The 16,107-nt window shown below is 43.1% G+C and overlaps 7 protein-coding genes across 7 annotated transcripts; 4 read left to right on the top strand and 3 right to left on the bottom strand.

The window, feature by feature from the left end:
* Window positions 1-1,191: 1,191 nt before the first annotated feature.
* On the top strand, window positions 1,192-4,565 carry IL334_007715 (uncharacterized protein; the record flags this gene model as incomplete). The annotated part of the gene is made up of 10 exons (XM_062939405.1): window positions 1,192-2,736; window positions 2,814-3,006; window positions 3,058-3,238; window positions 3,310-3,476; window positions 3,535-3,656; window positions 3,717-3,822; window positions 3,905-4,067; window positions 4,147-4,248; window positions 4,352-4,465; window positions 4,532-4,565. 10 exons carry the CDS (start codon window positions 1,192-1,194, stop codon window positions 4,563-4,565), a joined length of 2,727 nt encoding a protein of 908 aa, XP_062795456.1.
* Window positions 4,566-5,343: 778 nt separating this feature from the next.
* On the bottom strand, window positions 5,344-6,610 carry IL334_007714 (ribulose-phosphate 3-epimerase; the record flags this gene model as incomplete). The annotated part of the gene is made up of 5 exons (XM_062939404.1): window positions 5,344-5,453; window positions 5,702-5,977; window positions 6,191-6,373; window positions 6,440-6,509; window positions 6,575-6,610. The coding sequence occupies 5 exons, from the start codon at window positions 6,608-6,610 to the stop codon at window positions 5,344-5,346; spliced, it is 675 nt and encodes a 224-aa protein (XP_062795455.1).
* A 329-nt stretch (window positions 6,611-6,939) lies between these two features.
* IL334_007713 (pre-mRNA-splicing ATP-dependent RNA helicase PRP28) lies at window positions 6,940-9,536 on the top strand (the record flags this gene model as incomplete). The annotated part of the gene is made up of 6 exons (XM_062939403.1): window positions 6,940-7,008; window positions 7,120-7,315; window positions 7,378-7,897; window positions 7,965-8,266; window positions 8,321-9,426; window positions 9,513-9,536. The coding sequence occupies 6 exons, from the start codon at window positions 6,940-6,942 to the stop codon at window positions 9,534-9,536; spliced, it is 2,217 nt and encodes a 738-aa protein (XP_062795454.1).
* Window positions 9,537-9,984: 448 nt separating this feature from the next.
* Window positions 9,985-11,292, top strand: IL334_007712 (uncharacterized protein; the record flags this gene model as incomplete). The annotated part of the gene is made up of 3 exons (XM_062939402.1): window positions 9,985-10,617; window positions 10,844-11,139; window positions 11,217-11,292. 3 exons carry the CDS (start codon window positions 9,985-9,987, stop codon window positions 11,290-11,292), a joined length of 1,005 nt encoding a protein of 334 aa, XP_062795453.1.
* A 732-nt stretch (window positions 11,293-12,024) lies between these two features.
* Window positions 12,025-12,811, bottom strand: IL334_007711 (uncharacterized protein; the record flags this gene model as incomplete). The annotated part of the gene is made up of 5 exons (XM_062939401.1): window positions 12,025-12,066; window positions 12,295-12,443; window positions 12,627-12,666; window positions 12,740-12,748; window positions 12,809-12,811. The coding sequence occupies 5 exons, from the start codon at window positions 12,809-12,811 to the stop codon at window positions 12,025-12,027; spliced, it is 243 nt and encodes an 80-aa protein (XP_062795452.1).
* A 472-nt stretch (window positions 12,812-13,283) lies between these two features.
* Window positions 13,284-13,986, top strand: IL334_007710 (cytochrome c; the record flags this gene model as incomplete). Its single annotated transcript, XM_062939400.1, has 4 exons — window positions 13,284-13,308; window positions 13,492-13,523; window positions 13,629-13,772; window positions 13,858-13,986. 4 exons carry the CDS (start codon window positions 13,284-13,286, stop codon window positions 13,984-13,986), a joined length of 330 nt encoding a protein of 109 aa, XP_062795451.1.
* A 1,166-nt stretch (window positions 13,987-15,152) lies between these two features.
* Window positions 15,153-16,095, bottom strand: IL334_007709 (uncharacterized protein; the record flags this gene model as incomplete). Its single annotated transcript, XM_062939399.1, has 3 exons — window positions 15,153-15,185; window positions 15,246-15,660; window positions 15,737-16,095. 3 exons carry the CDS (start codon window positions 16,093-16,095, stop codon window positions 15,153-15,155), a joined length of 807 nt encoding a protein of 268 aa, XP_062795450.1.
* Between the last annotated feature and the right edge of the window lie 12 nt (window positions 16,096-16,107).

The raw sequence follows: 16,107 nt of genomic DNA, 5'->3' as shown, positions 1-16,107 counted from the left end.
GAGCATATATACCTTGCATAGACGATGTTTCGGGCCTTTGTACGATACATGTGTATACCTGTCCATAGTAACGGACCATGGAGATGTTAGCTGAAGATCACGATTACGAACCTAATGACCATATGAAGATAGATGTCAATGCATTTTCATGTTGCACGGATTTTGCGTGATATTCGAAACACTACGATGATCTAAACCCGTCTGAAATCCCTTTATTTCCACCAGGATTAAAGCAGAGCTAGGAGTAAGAACATTAATATGAACAATAAGTCGGAAATGTGCACAGTGAAAAGGGAAGTCTCCGTGTTAGGGATCATCTCAGGAGAAGTGAGAAGGGAGGAAAGGGAAGGAAGGAGATAAAGGTCATTTAGCAAAGGAAAGGAGATATTTCTGATCATACTATTGGATATCAAGAGCTGTGTTTCCGTGAATTTGTACACTTCGGATGGGCTGATATACAGATCACTATGAATGCATACGTTCATCATATGAGTATCGGTAGACGCCGAGTGGCATTCTTGCATGTATCATGACCACTTTCGCTTGCCAAGTGAGCCTTTTGTATGATCAGAAGGAGAACTCATGTCTATATCAACTTTAGTGGGAGGCATCTAAGATACTCCACCTATATTACCTATGGTAAATCAGAAACAAGGAGAAAGCAGACGGATACACATGTCAAGACGAAACCTCCCTATCTTCAAGGAAGGGGTAAGACTGTATTCCATCAGAGAAAAAGGGGAGTTTAGTTCTGAAATACGTTCGGGGAAGGAGGAAAGGGGGAGGATTGATCTGAATTTATCTTGTTTTTGCGATTCTCTTTTTACATGAGTGCAGCTTGACTTTGGACTGAATTGAATGCCTTTTCTGAAATATTCAGTATCCATGAACGTGCATATATCATATCACTATTACATTACATATATCCACATCTGTCCCGAAAGATAATTTGCAATAGCTTTATAAAAGCTGAAAGAAGACACAACCCAGGAAAAAAGGTTCACGGCGGTTCAATAAACCCCGCGTCAACCGAAATACCACCATCACCACCACCGCACCATACATCATCACCATAGCAGACCACCATAACGAATCCCAAATATCATCACATTATACGACAGATTAGATCACCATCCAGCATCTTCATCTGAAGTCAACTTTCATTCCAATAGACCTCTGCTAATCGGTCACATGAGCAGACATCACCAACAACACTTGTCTTCTCCTATATACCACCATCAAAACTCGTCAAATAACATAACCAATACACCTGCTGCTGCCGATAATCGCACTATTAATACCGATCATCAAGTTAATAATCATCAAATACTCTTATCACCTCCCACCTCACTTTCGTTACCTACCCATACACGAAGGGAGTCATTGACATTACCACATTATCAAGATTTGATATCCAATTCATCGTCTACCTCTTTACTTCCCCCAAGAGCACCTTCTCTATTTCAGCCTCCTCCGCCTAGGGAAGATACAGGTTATCGATTAGAAAGTAGAGGTAGAATACCCGCTATTCGTATACCACCAGTTCCCTATAGAAGAAGCAGCGATTGCAATCCTCTTCCAAGTTTCGGTATTGGGACAAGTGCAAGTGAACTCCATTCTGATTCTCATCCTCATTCGTTCAAAGAATATCCAGGTTCATCACCTTACGAACAACCGGCACCTACACTTCCACCTTTATCGGGTGTGACAAACGGTTTACATTCACATCATCATCATCTACAAACTTTGCCTTCTTTTGGACAATCCAGTTCTTCCTCCCATTCTCATTCCAGATCACCTTACGCGGGTCCACTCTATAATCTAGCCTTATCGAATCCACTTTCGGGGGGTTCAAGTTCAGATTATTATTCTATAGAAAGAGGATTACGATCTCCGCATCCACCATTAACAGCGAATATACATTCATCTTCCTCGAGTCACCTTTGGCCTCCCAACCTATCCCATCTAGGTTCCTCACCCCATTCACACCATACTCATTCTCATTCGCACTCGCGATCACCTCAACCCAATCACCACCATCGTGATTCTATCGGAAGTAGCGGCCGAGTATATTACACCTCTACACCGATAGATTCTATACCTAGTGTACCTGGACCTTCCACCGAAAATAATATTACTCCATATCAACTTCGGGAATCACCTTATCACTATAAGTATAATACTTCCATAACATCCCATATCCCAAATCCACCTTCATCATCCTCAACATCGTATAACCGTCAAGCGTCACCTGTCCATATCCCTCCACCGTTAAGGTTCAAATATTCCGTTTCCCCTCCTGCACCCGATAATCAATTGGATATGCCGCCAAGAAAGAAAGCAACAGGAGATACCTCCTTGATTGGATCGTCAACACCACGTACAATGTCTTCCGCGACGGGTCTAAGTGGATCAGTAACGAGAAGTGGGAGGAAGACTGCAAATGGTAAAGGATGGACCATGGAACATACTTACGACTCGGTTGGTCAAAAGAAAGAAGTCATAGTTATAGACGATTCTACTAGCCCTATGAATCCACCTCCGCGTAAGAGGACAAGAGCTCAAGTGGCCGCAGAACAAGCTCAAGCTCTATTGCGCTCACAAGAAAGTATATATAACGGTAATATCAATGGACATGGTTCAACTTCGAGTCTCAGTGCATCCACCAAAAAGAGGAAAGTCGATGAATCGAATGAGCAGGGTAGTGCTAAAAAGGCGAAAGGAAAAGTACCCAGTGTGAGTGGTATATATAGCCTTACAAACGGAATATGCTTGTGAGATGACATCCTGACGATCCTATCGGACATTTATAGACCGCAACCTCGGCGTCCATACAAGCGACAGGTCAATCCTACACAAATCATGTAGCACAGCCGAAAGCACTTCCAGCGCAAAAACAGCCTGCAGTTGCTCCTGGTCCACCAGGACAGTCTAACACACAGCCGCCTTGGGACGATGCGGAAGGGCATTATATAGTCAAACCAGACGATGTGGTCGGAGGTAAATGTGAGTCGAGTGGCTTTGCGATTTGGGATACTCCGCTGACATGGCATACAGATAAAATCGTCCGTTTGCTGGGTCAAGGTACTTTCGGCAAAGTGGTCGAAGCTCGGCATATCGAAACTAGAAGGAAAGTTGCTATAAAAGTCATTCGAGCGGTCCAAAAATATAGGGATGCAAGTAAGATTGAAATTCGTGTGTTGGAAACGTTAAAGAAGAATGATCCGAGAAATGACAAGTGAGCTGTTATTTGCACCTATGTGATGGATGGCCATGGAACTCAAAGCTGACGTGCACACTGCTACATAGTAAATGCATTCATCTCGACGATGTCTTCGATTTCCGCAATCACCCATGTTTGGTCTCAGAGTTATATGGGATGAGCGTTTTCGATTTCCTCAAACAAAATAGCTTCCAACCGTTTCCCGAGAAACACATACAAGACTTTGCGAGAAGTCTCCTGAGGAGTGTAGCTTGTGAGTCGTCTTGATTCTCCTGTGACATGCTGGTAGCTAATATAAATCAACGATACAGTCCTTCATCAATTGAAATTGGTTCATACCGACCTGAAACCAGAAAATATACTGCTATGCTCCAATGAAGCAAGATTACAAGGCCCCAGAGTGAAAGGCGCGAAGTCGAAATCTATCTTACGGGCATGTCATGACTTCTTAAGGATTTTGCATTTAAGCTGACCCTTATGAAAACGGCCATAGAATACTGAGATACGTTTAATCGATTTTGGATCTGCAACGTTTGAATCGGAGTATCACAGTTCGGTCGTCAGCACGAGGCATTATCGTGCACCTGAAATCATATTAGGTAAGTTCTTATTGCTTGAGATCTAGCTCGTTGTACGTGCGTGACATCAGCTGATCATCCGATATCTACGTTTTCGTCACAGGTTTACCCTGGTCGTATCCGTGCGACATGTTCTCAATAGGCTGCATTCTCGTAGAGTTTTATACTGGAGATGCGCTGTTCCAAACTCATGACAATCTAGAGCATCTGGCGATGATGGAGGTTGTGATGGGAAAGTTTAGTCATCGGATGATCGAAAAGGGAAGGTGAGTGACGAGTTTCTACAAAAGATCCTGTGCTGTTCATTAGTTGGAAAGCTTATATCTCACCTGATTGTCCTCGTAGACATAAAAAACCTGAATTCTTCCGAGGCACCAAAATCGATTTCCCAAATGTAACAGTATCAAAAGCAAGTAAGAAATATGTAAAAGGCATGAGAAGTCTGAAGTGAGTCAGGGATATCCTGAGTTCATCTGATCCAATGAAACCGCTCCTTCGTTTCCTTCTAGCGGCCGTATGGCGTGTTTGCTGATAGATGTTATTCTTGCAGGGATATAATAGCTCCCACGACCAAACATCAGCAATTCTTCCTCGATTTATGTTTAAGGCTTTTGGATCACGATCCTGATATACGCTTGAAAGTGCAAGATGCTTTACGGCACCCGTGAGTCTAAGTCGATTCTTCACAATGATATGAGCTTCTTGTCTGATCTCGTGCTGTTCGGCTTAGATATTTGAGTGAACCAATTCCTGAACCCGCTTAAAGCGGTTTTTCGGGTACGGCCTGGCTGTAGAAATGATTATGTTATATAGATCAAATCGTCTGAGACATTCTTTCATCCCGTAAGTCCTCATGCGTTGTTGCCTGTAAGTCATCGACTGACATAGCATTCTCATTAGGAATAAACGACTGAGCTCTATCTTTTTCTTGCCATAAATCTAAATTGTGTGATTCTTTCGAGACTTGCTCTATATGATCTACGCTTTCCTATTCCTCTTTTACACTGTTTTAAAATGTTACAACGATGACAAATTGTTTTCTTTCTACATCTGAAATTCATTCTACGTTTCTCGGCTACACTGCCTTTTCCTCCTGGCTTTGCATCTCATATCATTTCATGCCTTCTTCCCTTTTCATAATCACGAAAAAAAGGTATTACGTTTTACGTAGAGTTCACAGCTTTTCACGATTCAGACATAGGTCAAGTGCTTTCCTTTTTTTTTTGGGTATAGATTCATTCAAATATCACGAGAGAATGAATGAAATGTAATCACGAATCCACTTGTTGCGCAACGCCTCACCAATATGATGAGATTAAAGTAGTTCAAATATTTAATGGGAAGGCGCATATCTCATCTGGATACAATGGAAGGGAAGCAGTCAGTTTGTTCAGCACACGGCATAGATGAAATCAATGCATTTCTGATCTATCCAATAATGCTGTTACTATACCAAACTCTTGCGTTTCCATTTCTATACCTTGGGTAACCATTGCAAATTTGTAAATCAAAAGGGAATAAATTCAATTTGATGAGAACCGTTTATTTTTGCTCAGCTATAGCCTGGTCTACGGTAGATCTCATTTCTGAGATTGTCTTCTTGGGATCTTCAGCACCGAAAATTGCTGTTCCTGCCACCAAGACGTTTGAACCTATCCGAAATTAAGAATTAGATTGTATCTTTTCGAGCGGATATCTTTCTCGATTCTCTCCTGCCATGTCTACTAGGAACCGCAGTATGCTCCTCTCCAGATATGTCTCCTCATCGACATTTCACTCGCAGAAATGGCCCGGTCTGAACAATTCCTCCAAATTTCGTCCCTCTAATCTCAAAGAGGCTTCTTCTGGTTAACCGGGCCCCCGCCTCCCCGACATTGTACAGCGGCGAGAATGAGCTCACCAGCTTTGGCACATTGACAAGCGTTACCACTACCCACACCACCATCAACCTGAATATTTTTACCTGGGAATCTCTTTCTTAATTCGGTGACTTTATCAAGACATTCAGGCATGAATTTTTGACCTCCATATCCTGGTTTAACAGTCATGACTAGTAGCATATCTACTTCGTTACCTAATGTATCGGTGATTACGCTTGAGGGAGTCTCGGGTGATATAGCTAATCCTACGAGCATTTTGTGCTCTTTGATCAGACGAATTACCCCTTCTGGGTCGGCTGTGGGTGTGGATGAGAATGGGTGGTGGAGTTGAGCGAGTTTCGGAAAAGAATAAAAGCGATATCATATCCAGACATGAGATGGGATGGGATGTCGAGGTAGTACAGATTAACACATTGAAAGCGTCAAGCAACGGCCAAGTACCAAAATCAAACAAGGTAATATGCACGTCAGCATTCTCCCATACTCCCAATATTGCTTGCAACACTCACAAGTAGCTTCGTAATGGAAAGTGTAACTTTTACCACCAGCTTTAGCTACATCTGGTACCCATCTAGCTGGATCGGCAACCATCATATGACAATCCATGAATATCTCAGGTACGTTCTTATGAACCCATGTTAATATAGGAGCCCCCATCGTTATATTAGGTACGAAGTTACCGTCCATTACGTCTAATATACCCATTCCATCAGCAAGCAGAGCTTTGAAGCCTAAAGGCCAGAAAAGATAGCACTGACCCATGTGTAACCAGTCACACCCATTATCAATCATTCGTTGACATTCCTCAGATAACTTAGAAAGGTCACTCTGTTTTTCACTTTGCCTGTCAGCTTGTCTTTGTATTCAGAATCGTAGTGAGTATGAAAGCTTACGGCAAGGACGGAAGGGGAGATGATACACTTGGACATGTTGTTATTTGGATAAGTCAGGAACTTGTTAGACGAGAATAGTGGTTGTGAAGTGATAAAAGTACAGACCGAAACATGGCCCGTCGCTATCTTTTGATCTTCCGTCGTCATGATAACTCGGTCCGTTGCCGTTGTCTCTTCCACGTGGAGACATCATGGTGTGCTATTTTTATCATGAACGCATTTATCTCATTTTATCCCATCTCACATCGCGTCTATGTGGTTTTGCCACCCAATCCCATAACTTACCCTCCTTGTAATATGATATTCCCTACGTTACCTGTTCATTGTGAGAACTCTCATTCTCCATTCTATCTAATATCAACAAAATGGCAGGTCCACTATCGGTGGATGAGATCGTAGCCAAGCAAAAAGCGGAAAAGGAAGCCGCTTCAAAGGTACGTTCACGAGTATCTTGCTTTCCCTTCCATTGAAATCCCTCATCTAGCCTGCTCTTACAATCCTCAAGAGGTTTTGACTATAGCTGACCTACGGTCTGCTGCGCGTAGCCCAAGTTCTTGTCAAAAGCAGATCGAGCGAAGCTTGCGCTAGAAAAGCGACAGGCTGAAGTGAAGAGCCAACAAAGTAAAGAAGACGGAGAACGTATACAGCGTATCGAGTTTGAGCGTGCTGCCGAAGACGAAAGAAGGAGAGCGGATTCTTCCAGATACGGCACTCAGAATAATCATGATGGTAGAGGATCATGTGAGCCCTCCCAGTATAGTGAAACTATAGAATAGATTAAACTGACGTTTGTGTTTGTTTAGATGATAGATATGGTAGACAAGATGGATATGGTAGGCAAGATTATGGAAGATCTGATCTACGTGCGAATGGCAGGGCGAACATACCTAATGGACCAAGAGGAGGTCCAGCTCCACCTTCAGCACCTAGAGGAATGAGAGATAATGGTACACCTTTACCATACAACGGTAATGGCAACGGTAATGGCCATGGAACAGGACCTTCAACACCTTTAGCTGGATCATCAACACCCACACCTAATTCACCGGGAGATGTAGCGTTTCCAACTGATATGGAAATCTCAGCATTACGAGCTAGATATCTTGGCCAAAAGATTGATGGTAAAAAACCAAGGTTGAGAAAAGCCAATGACAAGAAAGTTGTATTTGATTGGAATGAGGGTGATGATACTACAATTGTAGAAAGAGGTACTTGGGCAAGTGACGTTAAAGGCAAAGGTCCAGGGGGAACCATGTTTGGAGGTCGATTAGCTGGCTTTGACGAAGGTGGAAAAAGAAGAGGTCAAGAAGCCTTCTTGGATAAGTAAGTTAACCATTCGATTGCATCCTGTCTAGGGGATTGCGTATACTGATTTTTCCGTTCTACATAGTCATGCAGACGCATTGGAAAGACGGAGAGCAGGAAAAGGATCAAACGATGATAGACATTGGTCAGAGAAACCTCTGGAAGAAATGAAAGATCGTGATTGGCGTATTTTCAGAGAAGATTTCTCGATTGCAGCACGGGGTGGTAATATACCTGTCCCCCTTAGAAGTTGGAGAGAATCGACCATACCTCCAAATATCATTGATATCATCGACGAGATAGGATATACAGAGCCAAGTCCTATTCAAAGACAAGCTATTCCTATCGGAATGCAAAATAGAGATCTTATCGGTGTTGCCAAGACTGGTAAGTATCGCTTCATTGCAACGATCTGGTAAAGTATACTGATGAAGAACACAGGTTCCGGTAAAACTGCCGCTTTCGTTATTCCAATGCTTGACTATATTGGGCATCTACCACCTTTCAATGATGATAACCGACACAAAGGTCCTTACGCTCTGATCATGGCTCCGACTCGAGAATTGGCACAGCAAATCGAAGCAGAAGCAGCAAGATTCGCGAAGCCATTAGGTTACAACTGTGTTTCCATTGTCGGTGGTCGATCAGTAGAAGAACAACAGTTCAACCTCCGAAACGGTGCTGAAATCGTCATTGCTACACCTGGTCGATTGAAGGATATGATCGATAAATCAATGGTGGTCATGTCACAATGTCGATACGTCGTCATGGACGAAGCGGATCGAATGGTAGATTTAGGTTTCGAACTGGATCTGAACTTCATCCTGGACGCTATGCCTTCAACGTTCATCAAACCCGATGATGCTGAAATTAACGAAGCCCTCAAATCTGGGGAATGGAAAGGTTGGAGAGTGACCACTCTTTTCTCAGCCACAATGCCCCCTGCGGTGGAACGACTTGCAAGGAAATATCTAAGAAGACCCGCAACAGTCACTATTGGTAACGCTGGTGAAGCTGTCGACACAGTTGAACAAAGAATCGAATTCGTACATGGTGAAGATAAGAAGAAAGCTAGACTTATCGAAATCCTGCGAACAATCGGATTACCACCACCGATGATCGTTTTTGTCAATCAAAAGAAAACAGCAGATATGGTCGTTCGATACGTTCAACAATCCGGATTGACGGGTGTAACGTTGCATTCAGGTAAATCTCAAGAACAGCGAGAAGCCGCATTACAATCATTAAGGGATGGAACCATATCAGTCTTAGTGGCTACTGATTTAGCTGGAAGAGGTATCGACGTACCTGATGTTTCGTTGGTCATCAATTGGCAAATGTCAGGAACAATCGAACAATACGTCCATAGGATTGGTAGAACCGGTAGAGCAGGTAAACTCGGTATCGCAATAACATTCTTGTCCAATGACGATGATGAAGTCATGTATGATCTAAGAGCAGAAGTGGAAAAATCGAAAATGAGTAAAATGAATCCTGAATTAGCAAGACATGAAGCTGCTAAAACTAGAGTTACAAGGGAGATGAAGGTGAGTTGTTGATTATGTAATGTTTCGCTTCTGCCCTTTCTCTGTCCCTTTCTCATACTGCTGTACTTGCTGATAACGTTTTGTAGAGGAAACGTGAAGACGACGAGTAGTTCTAGAGGCTGTCGATCAGGACTAAAGCCAGATTAAGCCATAAAAAGAAGAAGATAATGATGACCGTGATGGATTTAAGCTGGAATAGAAGTGTGTTCTCTCGGATCATGTAAACTTTACTTCATTAAAAGCCTATCATGCATGCTTCAACCTGTTCATCAAAATCATGCAAAAAGATAATATAGTATATACGATATAGCATTTACACAAATAATTACCGGTTGGAAGTAATGAACGACGTTCGCCGGTCGATCGGTTATCTTTCCTGATTAGCGTGACCGAGCTTCAAACGACATTTCTTATTGTTCTATTTATCAGGAGACTTGTGTCAGCTACCTTTTGTTCTGTGCTCACGTATCACTTCAAGTCATGATGTTGGCTCGCATCGACTCGATCAATTACATCAGATAGAGGTCCTCTTTTCTTTGCCAAATCCGAATTCCAACAATGCCCGACTCACTGGAAACAGCCGCTCTCAACGGATCATTATTCACCTTTGATCCATCACCCTCATCGCCTTCACGATCTGCCTCATCCATATCACCTGATAATACAGACGACGAACTAGGATCCGACTATGATGAACCATCAAATCTGATAGGCGGTAAGCGAGGTGATACATCAGGAAGGGGTGTACCAGACATCGAAAATGGTAATAGAACGGTGGTTGAACATGATGGACCCCAAACAGGTCCGAAAGGAGTGATAGAAGATCGTAAAGCACATAATTCACACAGTAGACAAATCAAAGAAAGACAGAATGCAGAAAGAGTATCCGAATTGAACAGAAGAGCTATTGTTGGTTTGACGATTCATGAAGAAGACCAATTGCGGAAAAGGGAACAAGCGGGACAAGATGATGTGGAAGTGGAAGAATGGAGAAGGAAAAGAAAGGATCAACTGCGCTATCAAGATAGGACTGGATATGACCATGATGAAGGCGGGAATGAAGATGAGAAGTATCGGCAATATGGAAGGAGAGAAAGTGTCAAAAGAGGTGGACTGAAAGAAGTTGGTAAAGAAGGTTTTATAGATGCAGTTGAAAGAAATGGTTGGGTGGTAGTCTTGATCTATGAACCTGTGAGTTCGAAATTTGTGCTAAGGTAACACCGGGATGGTAATTCAATCAGCTCTTCAGTACAGAAGGAGGAAAGAGTATCTTCTTAGTCCATCTGATCTGATCTTGTAATAAAAGGTGTCTTCACCTTTCACGTCTTTATTCTTGTTTTCCATGATGATCATCGAAGCTTTCCACATCGCTGTCCTGGTCTCCTCTCCTCGTCAGAAGTACTAAACATTGACTTAGGATATACCACGATGTACATCCCTCCTCGCATCCCTCTTACACCTCTCCCTGAATCTGCCTTCACACTTGTCAACACCTATCAGCCTATATCGCGCACGAGCCTCCTCACTTGAATTCTCGCTTTTACCTCCAACATCTTCATATACAACCCGATATGAAGATGAAGAACCGGTCGGCGTACCTGATCCAGACGTTCTACCTACTTTGTTGGTATATAAAAACGGTGAATTAGAGAAAACCTGGGTCAGAGTCGATTGGGAGATAGACCAATCTGGTGTAGAAGGCTTATTGAGGAAGTAAGTAGTATCTCAGATCTTCGACACCCTTATGCTATGGATGTGATTTGGGAACTGATGTGACTCTGCAAATGTAGGGAAGGGATACTCTCGCCCGTTAATCAGATGGGCATGAACAGGAAGGATTTATTAGACGAGGATGATAAGAATTGATCAACTCATCTATCATACGAATGCGGGATGCAAGGGTAGAGGATGGACATTGCTGCTCAAACGATTTGCGGATGCTAGATAGACCTGTCTTGAGTTGCTGTTAACGAACTTGATAATACATTTATCATGTATGCTTTTTATGAATACTTGGTGATATCAGTCTTTGGGTCTGTCATACTTGGAATGGAGTGTTACGGTTCATGGACGGTCACACTATAGATAAGGGGACTCATGAGAGTTCTCACTGGAAGGAGACTGTAGAAGATATAGCCAAACAACAAACTCGACAATGTGGGCATCGCCGAGTGTGTGCAAGTGTCGTACGTCATGCACTGGTCAACCATTCAGTGCAACCCCAAGAAGCAACAATTGATAGACTGATGGTAATCACAAGGGTAGAACAGTGCGATGGGGACCGCTCGAAGAGGGGCCATATATCAATTCATCGATGTGTCGCCGAATGTTGACCTGTACTTTGAGAGGGTCAAATGCTTAAGTATCATCAGTGTGACCATCATGACCTTGATACATGCTTTTTCGGTGCGCAGCCGCCTATTGACGCTATAGCCTCTCGGTTGGTGCAGATGCGTGCGCTCTGAGACGATCGAGTATTTCACTTTGAGACGAAACGGCCAGTCGCTATGATTCGGTTTGAAGTTAACCCACGCTAATTTACTCATTTTATGATCTGCATATACATCGTACACTAGGCGCAAAGCTTCTCGTCCAATATCATTCCTTCCTCACTCCAATTTCTCTTGCTTGTGGCGACCACTATGCGTGAGATATGTCAGCACAATTCGGTATAACAACGAAGGATCCTGGCTCAGTCAATTCCTGCACAGGAAGGTTGATAGCCGCATTGATAATGAATGAGGTTACAGCTCTTCAAGCCTATCCCTCTCACGTTGGCACAATCTCATCCAGGGACCCTGTCTGCCTCTGCCTTCCCTCTCGTTCCGGTATCATGTTGATCATCTGATGGATATGACAATCACTCACACGTTGAGAAGGTATAGCTCGAGTAGGGGCAATATGCCTTTGTTCTTTGCTAGCTGATAATCTCCATACACCAAAAGTTGCTACTCCAATACCAAATACACATATGGCAGTGTTAGTCGCCCAATTACCAGGTCTTGACCACCATCCACCTGTAGATGTGAATTTATTGGAGTCCAGTTGGAAGAATTATGTCAAAGCATGAGATGGTTTTGTTGCGGATGAGTGTCATTGAAGAATGAGATGTTGTGCAAAAATGTAGGAGAAATCAGGGCAAAAATACTGTCAATATTGGCAAGCATAGGATCAGAAGCAGATGGGTGTTTATGGCATACCTGAAGGTGTCCAAACTTCTTTGGGATAAGCGTAGTGTGCCTATGGAGATAATGCAGGAATTGGTCAATGATAACTTCCTGTCTGAAAATGTGGTTCTTGAAGGTTCACTCACTCCGCCGCCCTGTCATGTTAGCACGGTCAGCCAGGCTTCCGATCTCGGCACAACGAGGACTCAGCTTACCATTGTGATATGTGTCTGTTGTATAGTAGAGATATGACAGCAACAATGAGTAAATGTATATTCTTTGAACGGACTAGGTGTAAAATCACAAACAGCGAGCAACGGCTTCGAGATTTCATCAAAAGGCCCCCTGAGATGCCTATTAACAGAGGGCCTTGAGGCAGATTAGGTGCCCTGTCTGATAAATTCTCTCATCTTCACAGCTTAGGCGTGCGTGTCCATTTTTTCGATACTGATTGGCTGTGAGTGAGTTGACTGAACAGTGAGATTTCATTGGCTATCGGATGTTTTCGGAATAGAAATTGTTGTGAAATAAATCCGTCATACGGTACAATTCTCCACCACTGGAATCGAAAGGTTGTACACACACGCAACGCAGCTCCAGCCGTTTTTTATCGTGATTTTTTTCTGTTCTATTTTGATTTTTACTTTCGATCTTCAACTCGATAATCTCTTAGATACATAATCAATCAAAATGGCTGGTGACTCTTACTCTCCTGGTAAGTGCATTGACTTAGTGCTTCACGTCAATCGGAAAGTTGCCCTTGGGCTTTCCACACAAAGGAGGGGCCTTTTCGTTTTCCATCGATCGTCTGACATTCCGCGAAGAACGACGGATGGCAAATCTAGTGATCGATGCGATGAATAGAGAACTGATCAAATGGGCTGTTCATGATACATAGGTGACGCTACCAAAGGTGCTAGTATCTTCAAGGTGAGTTGCCGTTTCATTCTTAACGCCACAATAGACAATTTCGCCTTCTTGCTCCCATCTCTTCCGTTTGATGTGCCCACAAGCTAATCATTTACAATCCGATAGACCAGATGTGCCCAATGTCACACCCTTGGTTCCGGTGAACCTCACAAGGTTGGCCCTAACCTCCACGGTCTTTTCGGAAGACAATCAGGTCAAGCCGAAGGTTTCGCCTACACCGCTGCTAACGTCAACAAAGGTGTACACTGGGTGAGTTCTTGTCATCATTCACGCGTCTCGATACAATCATGGACTTGAAAGTAGTTCCAGACTGATTTGTAATAATCAAACCCAGGAATCGGATACCCTCTTCGACTACTTGGAAAACCCCAAAAAGTATATCCCCGGAACAAAGATGGCTTTCGCTGGTTTGAAGAAGGCCAAGGACAGGAACGATTTGATCACTTTCTTGGAGAAAGAGTAAATTTATCCCGAATTGTCTCTACTGCATTGAACCGCACTGTGACTAACTATTCATCTTGTTCCTCGCAGGACCAAGAAATAATTTCATACCCTTAACGAGGATGGGTCGGCAAACAGGAAGAACGGTATAGATCTGAAGGAGGATCAAACAATGTCTAGAGTATAAGGGAGGAGTGCTTTCATCGAGTGGAAAGCAAATGGTTTTCCATGAGACTGGTATTTCAGATGTTCACACAAACATGCAAGACTGTTCATCATTATGTTCACTCAACATCAAATGCTTCGACGTGTCATGATCTCCTCCAGGTTCCCTCACACGAATTTGTTTTCACTAATATAATGGCCGAAGGAAGGTTGAGCGACTTGCATAGCAATGTTTCGACGATAAGCCTGGAGGAGAACCTGAGTTGTTCTCGTTGAGCAACCTTGTAAATCTTCGGGAGTACAAGACAAAGGTTCAAAATCATTCCCATCGTGGGCAGCTGAAATCAGTCTATTAATCACGTGTAGAGGATATAAGTACATTCGAATTGAAACTAAGTTGACCACAGGGGACAGAATTCGTCAGCTCTACGTTGGATACTGCGCAGTGCCGTAAGGTGGAGCACATGCTTCCTGGCAAAGGCCTTATCGTTGCCACCTAAGAACTAATGTCAGCCGAACCCGTTTCAAAGCGGTCGGCATGCTCTGACGTGGAGTTTTATCCAACTAGGCACTAGGCAAAGTAAACATTGATCAGAGTCAAATGGCCGCTGAAAGGATGAGTATAGGTTTTCCATGTCTTACTCGATGTTGCTGAATCTATATCGGCGGGGGGTTTTCTGGATCGGACCGCCTATGTCGGGCATCAGTACCACAGTATTCTCGACCTCTGGGTCTTACGATTTCGCTAATCGTGCATAACATATTCTCACATATCATCACGCCTGGCACGAGTAGTCAGAGATTACGAAATTCAGAGCGACACGATTACAACGCAGCTATGGAAAGAATTGGATTACGATTTAATCAATCATATTTGATCTACTCCTTCAGTGCTTTCTCAAATGTTTCAATCGGTGAAGTCCATTCTTCATCAGAAGAGGCGGCGGTTTCTCTTTCTTGAGAAGCTTTTCGAAAAGCTTTTTCATATATTGGAGGTAGAAACTTTCGATCGGTGGTTGACAATTAAACGATATTCCAGATCGTCATACCGGTGTGCTATAATCAGTCTTATGCGTCAGCAATCGATTACAGTAAACAAGCGTCGTTTCAACCCACTTGACCATATGGATACACCTCATAATAGCTCCTTCTCATTATCTCTTTGCAGAAGAGATCATCGTCTAGCAAAGCTGAATATATGAAGAAAGCCAAAGTTGAAATCCGGTATTGGATTACATGACCTTTATCTTCCAAATAAGTGTAAAACCAATTATGAACGTTCAGCTGTAAAAACTTGATTTCGGTTTTCATTTCATATTTGTTTAAGAACTGAATCAACTTTACAATAGTATAATTGAGAATGGTGTCCACATATACTGGCTTGGCTGATTTGATGGGCAAGATTTCACCTTTGAGTATGTCGATATACTTGAGGATAACATCTGAAGTTTCCATTTGATCTTGGAAAATCAATTCTACCTTCGGTTCCGGATCGGACAGTTTGCATGTCAGTCTCTCAGCCAGAATTCGGCTGTCTCAGCAAAAAGGACCCATCAGCATATCAATGTCAACCAGATGAACCAGTGATTGGAAACAATTATGCGCACCTAGAAGCACGGACTTTGCCACCATCCACAGTGAATTTCTCACCTTCTTTTGAAGTGATTTGAATACTGCCTCCAGGCGAGAAGACGGATTTGTAAATCCATTTAGGGACCTCAGGTTGATTTTCAGCTTTCTTGACTGTAGAGGATTTCTCTCCCAACTTTCCAGGAGCGACAATAGAACTTTCGTACGCTGGTGGTGGTGTCGCTTCACATCGAGGCGTAAAGGCGCCCTCGCCGTTCTTGCTCCCTTTCTTGAAATCAGAAAGGTGGCGAGCTGTGGCTATTGCAATCGCTTTAAAGCCTAGTTGCTCACCCGTGGTCTTGCCTGTAGTCTTGGATTTCGATTGTGAAGAGCCCATTTTGTAGTATGA

The sequence above is a fragment of the Kwoniella shivajii genome, chromosome 11, assembly GCF_035658355.1.
Source record: "Kwoniella shivajii chromosome 11, complete sequence".
NCBI lineage: Eukaryota > Fungi > Basidiomycota > Tremellomycetes > Tremellales > Cryptococcaceae > Kwoniella > Kwoniella shivajii.
Note: the sequence above shows the minus strand (reverse complement) of the source record. Positions and strands in the feature narration are given on the sequence as shown.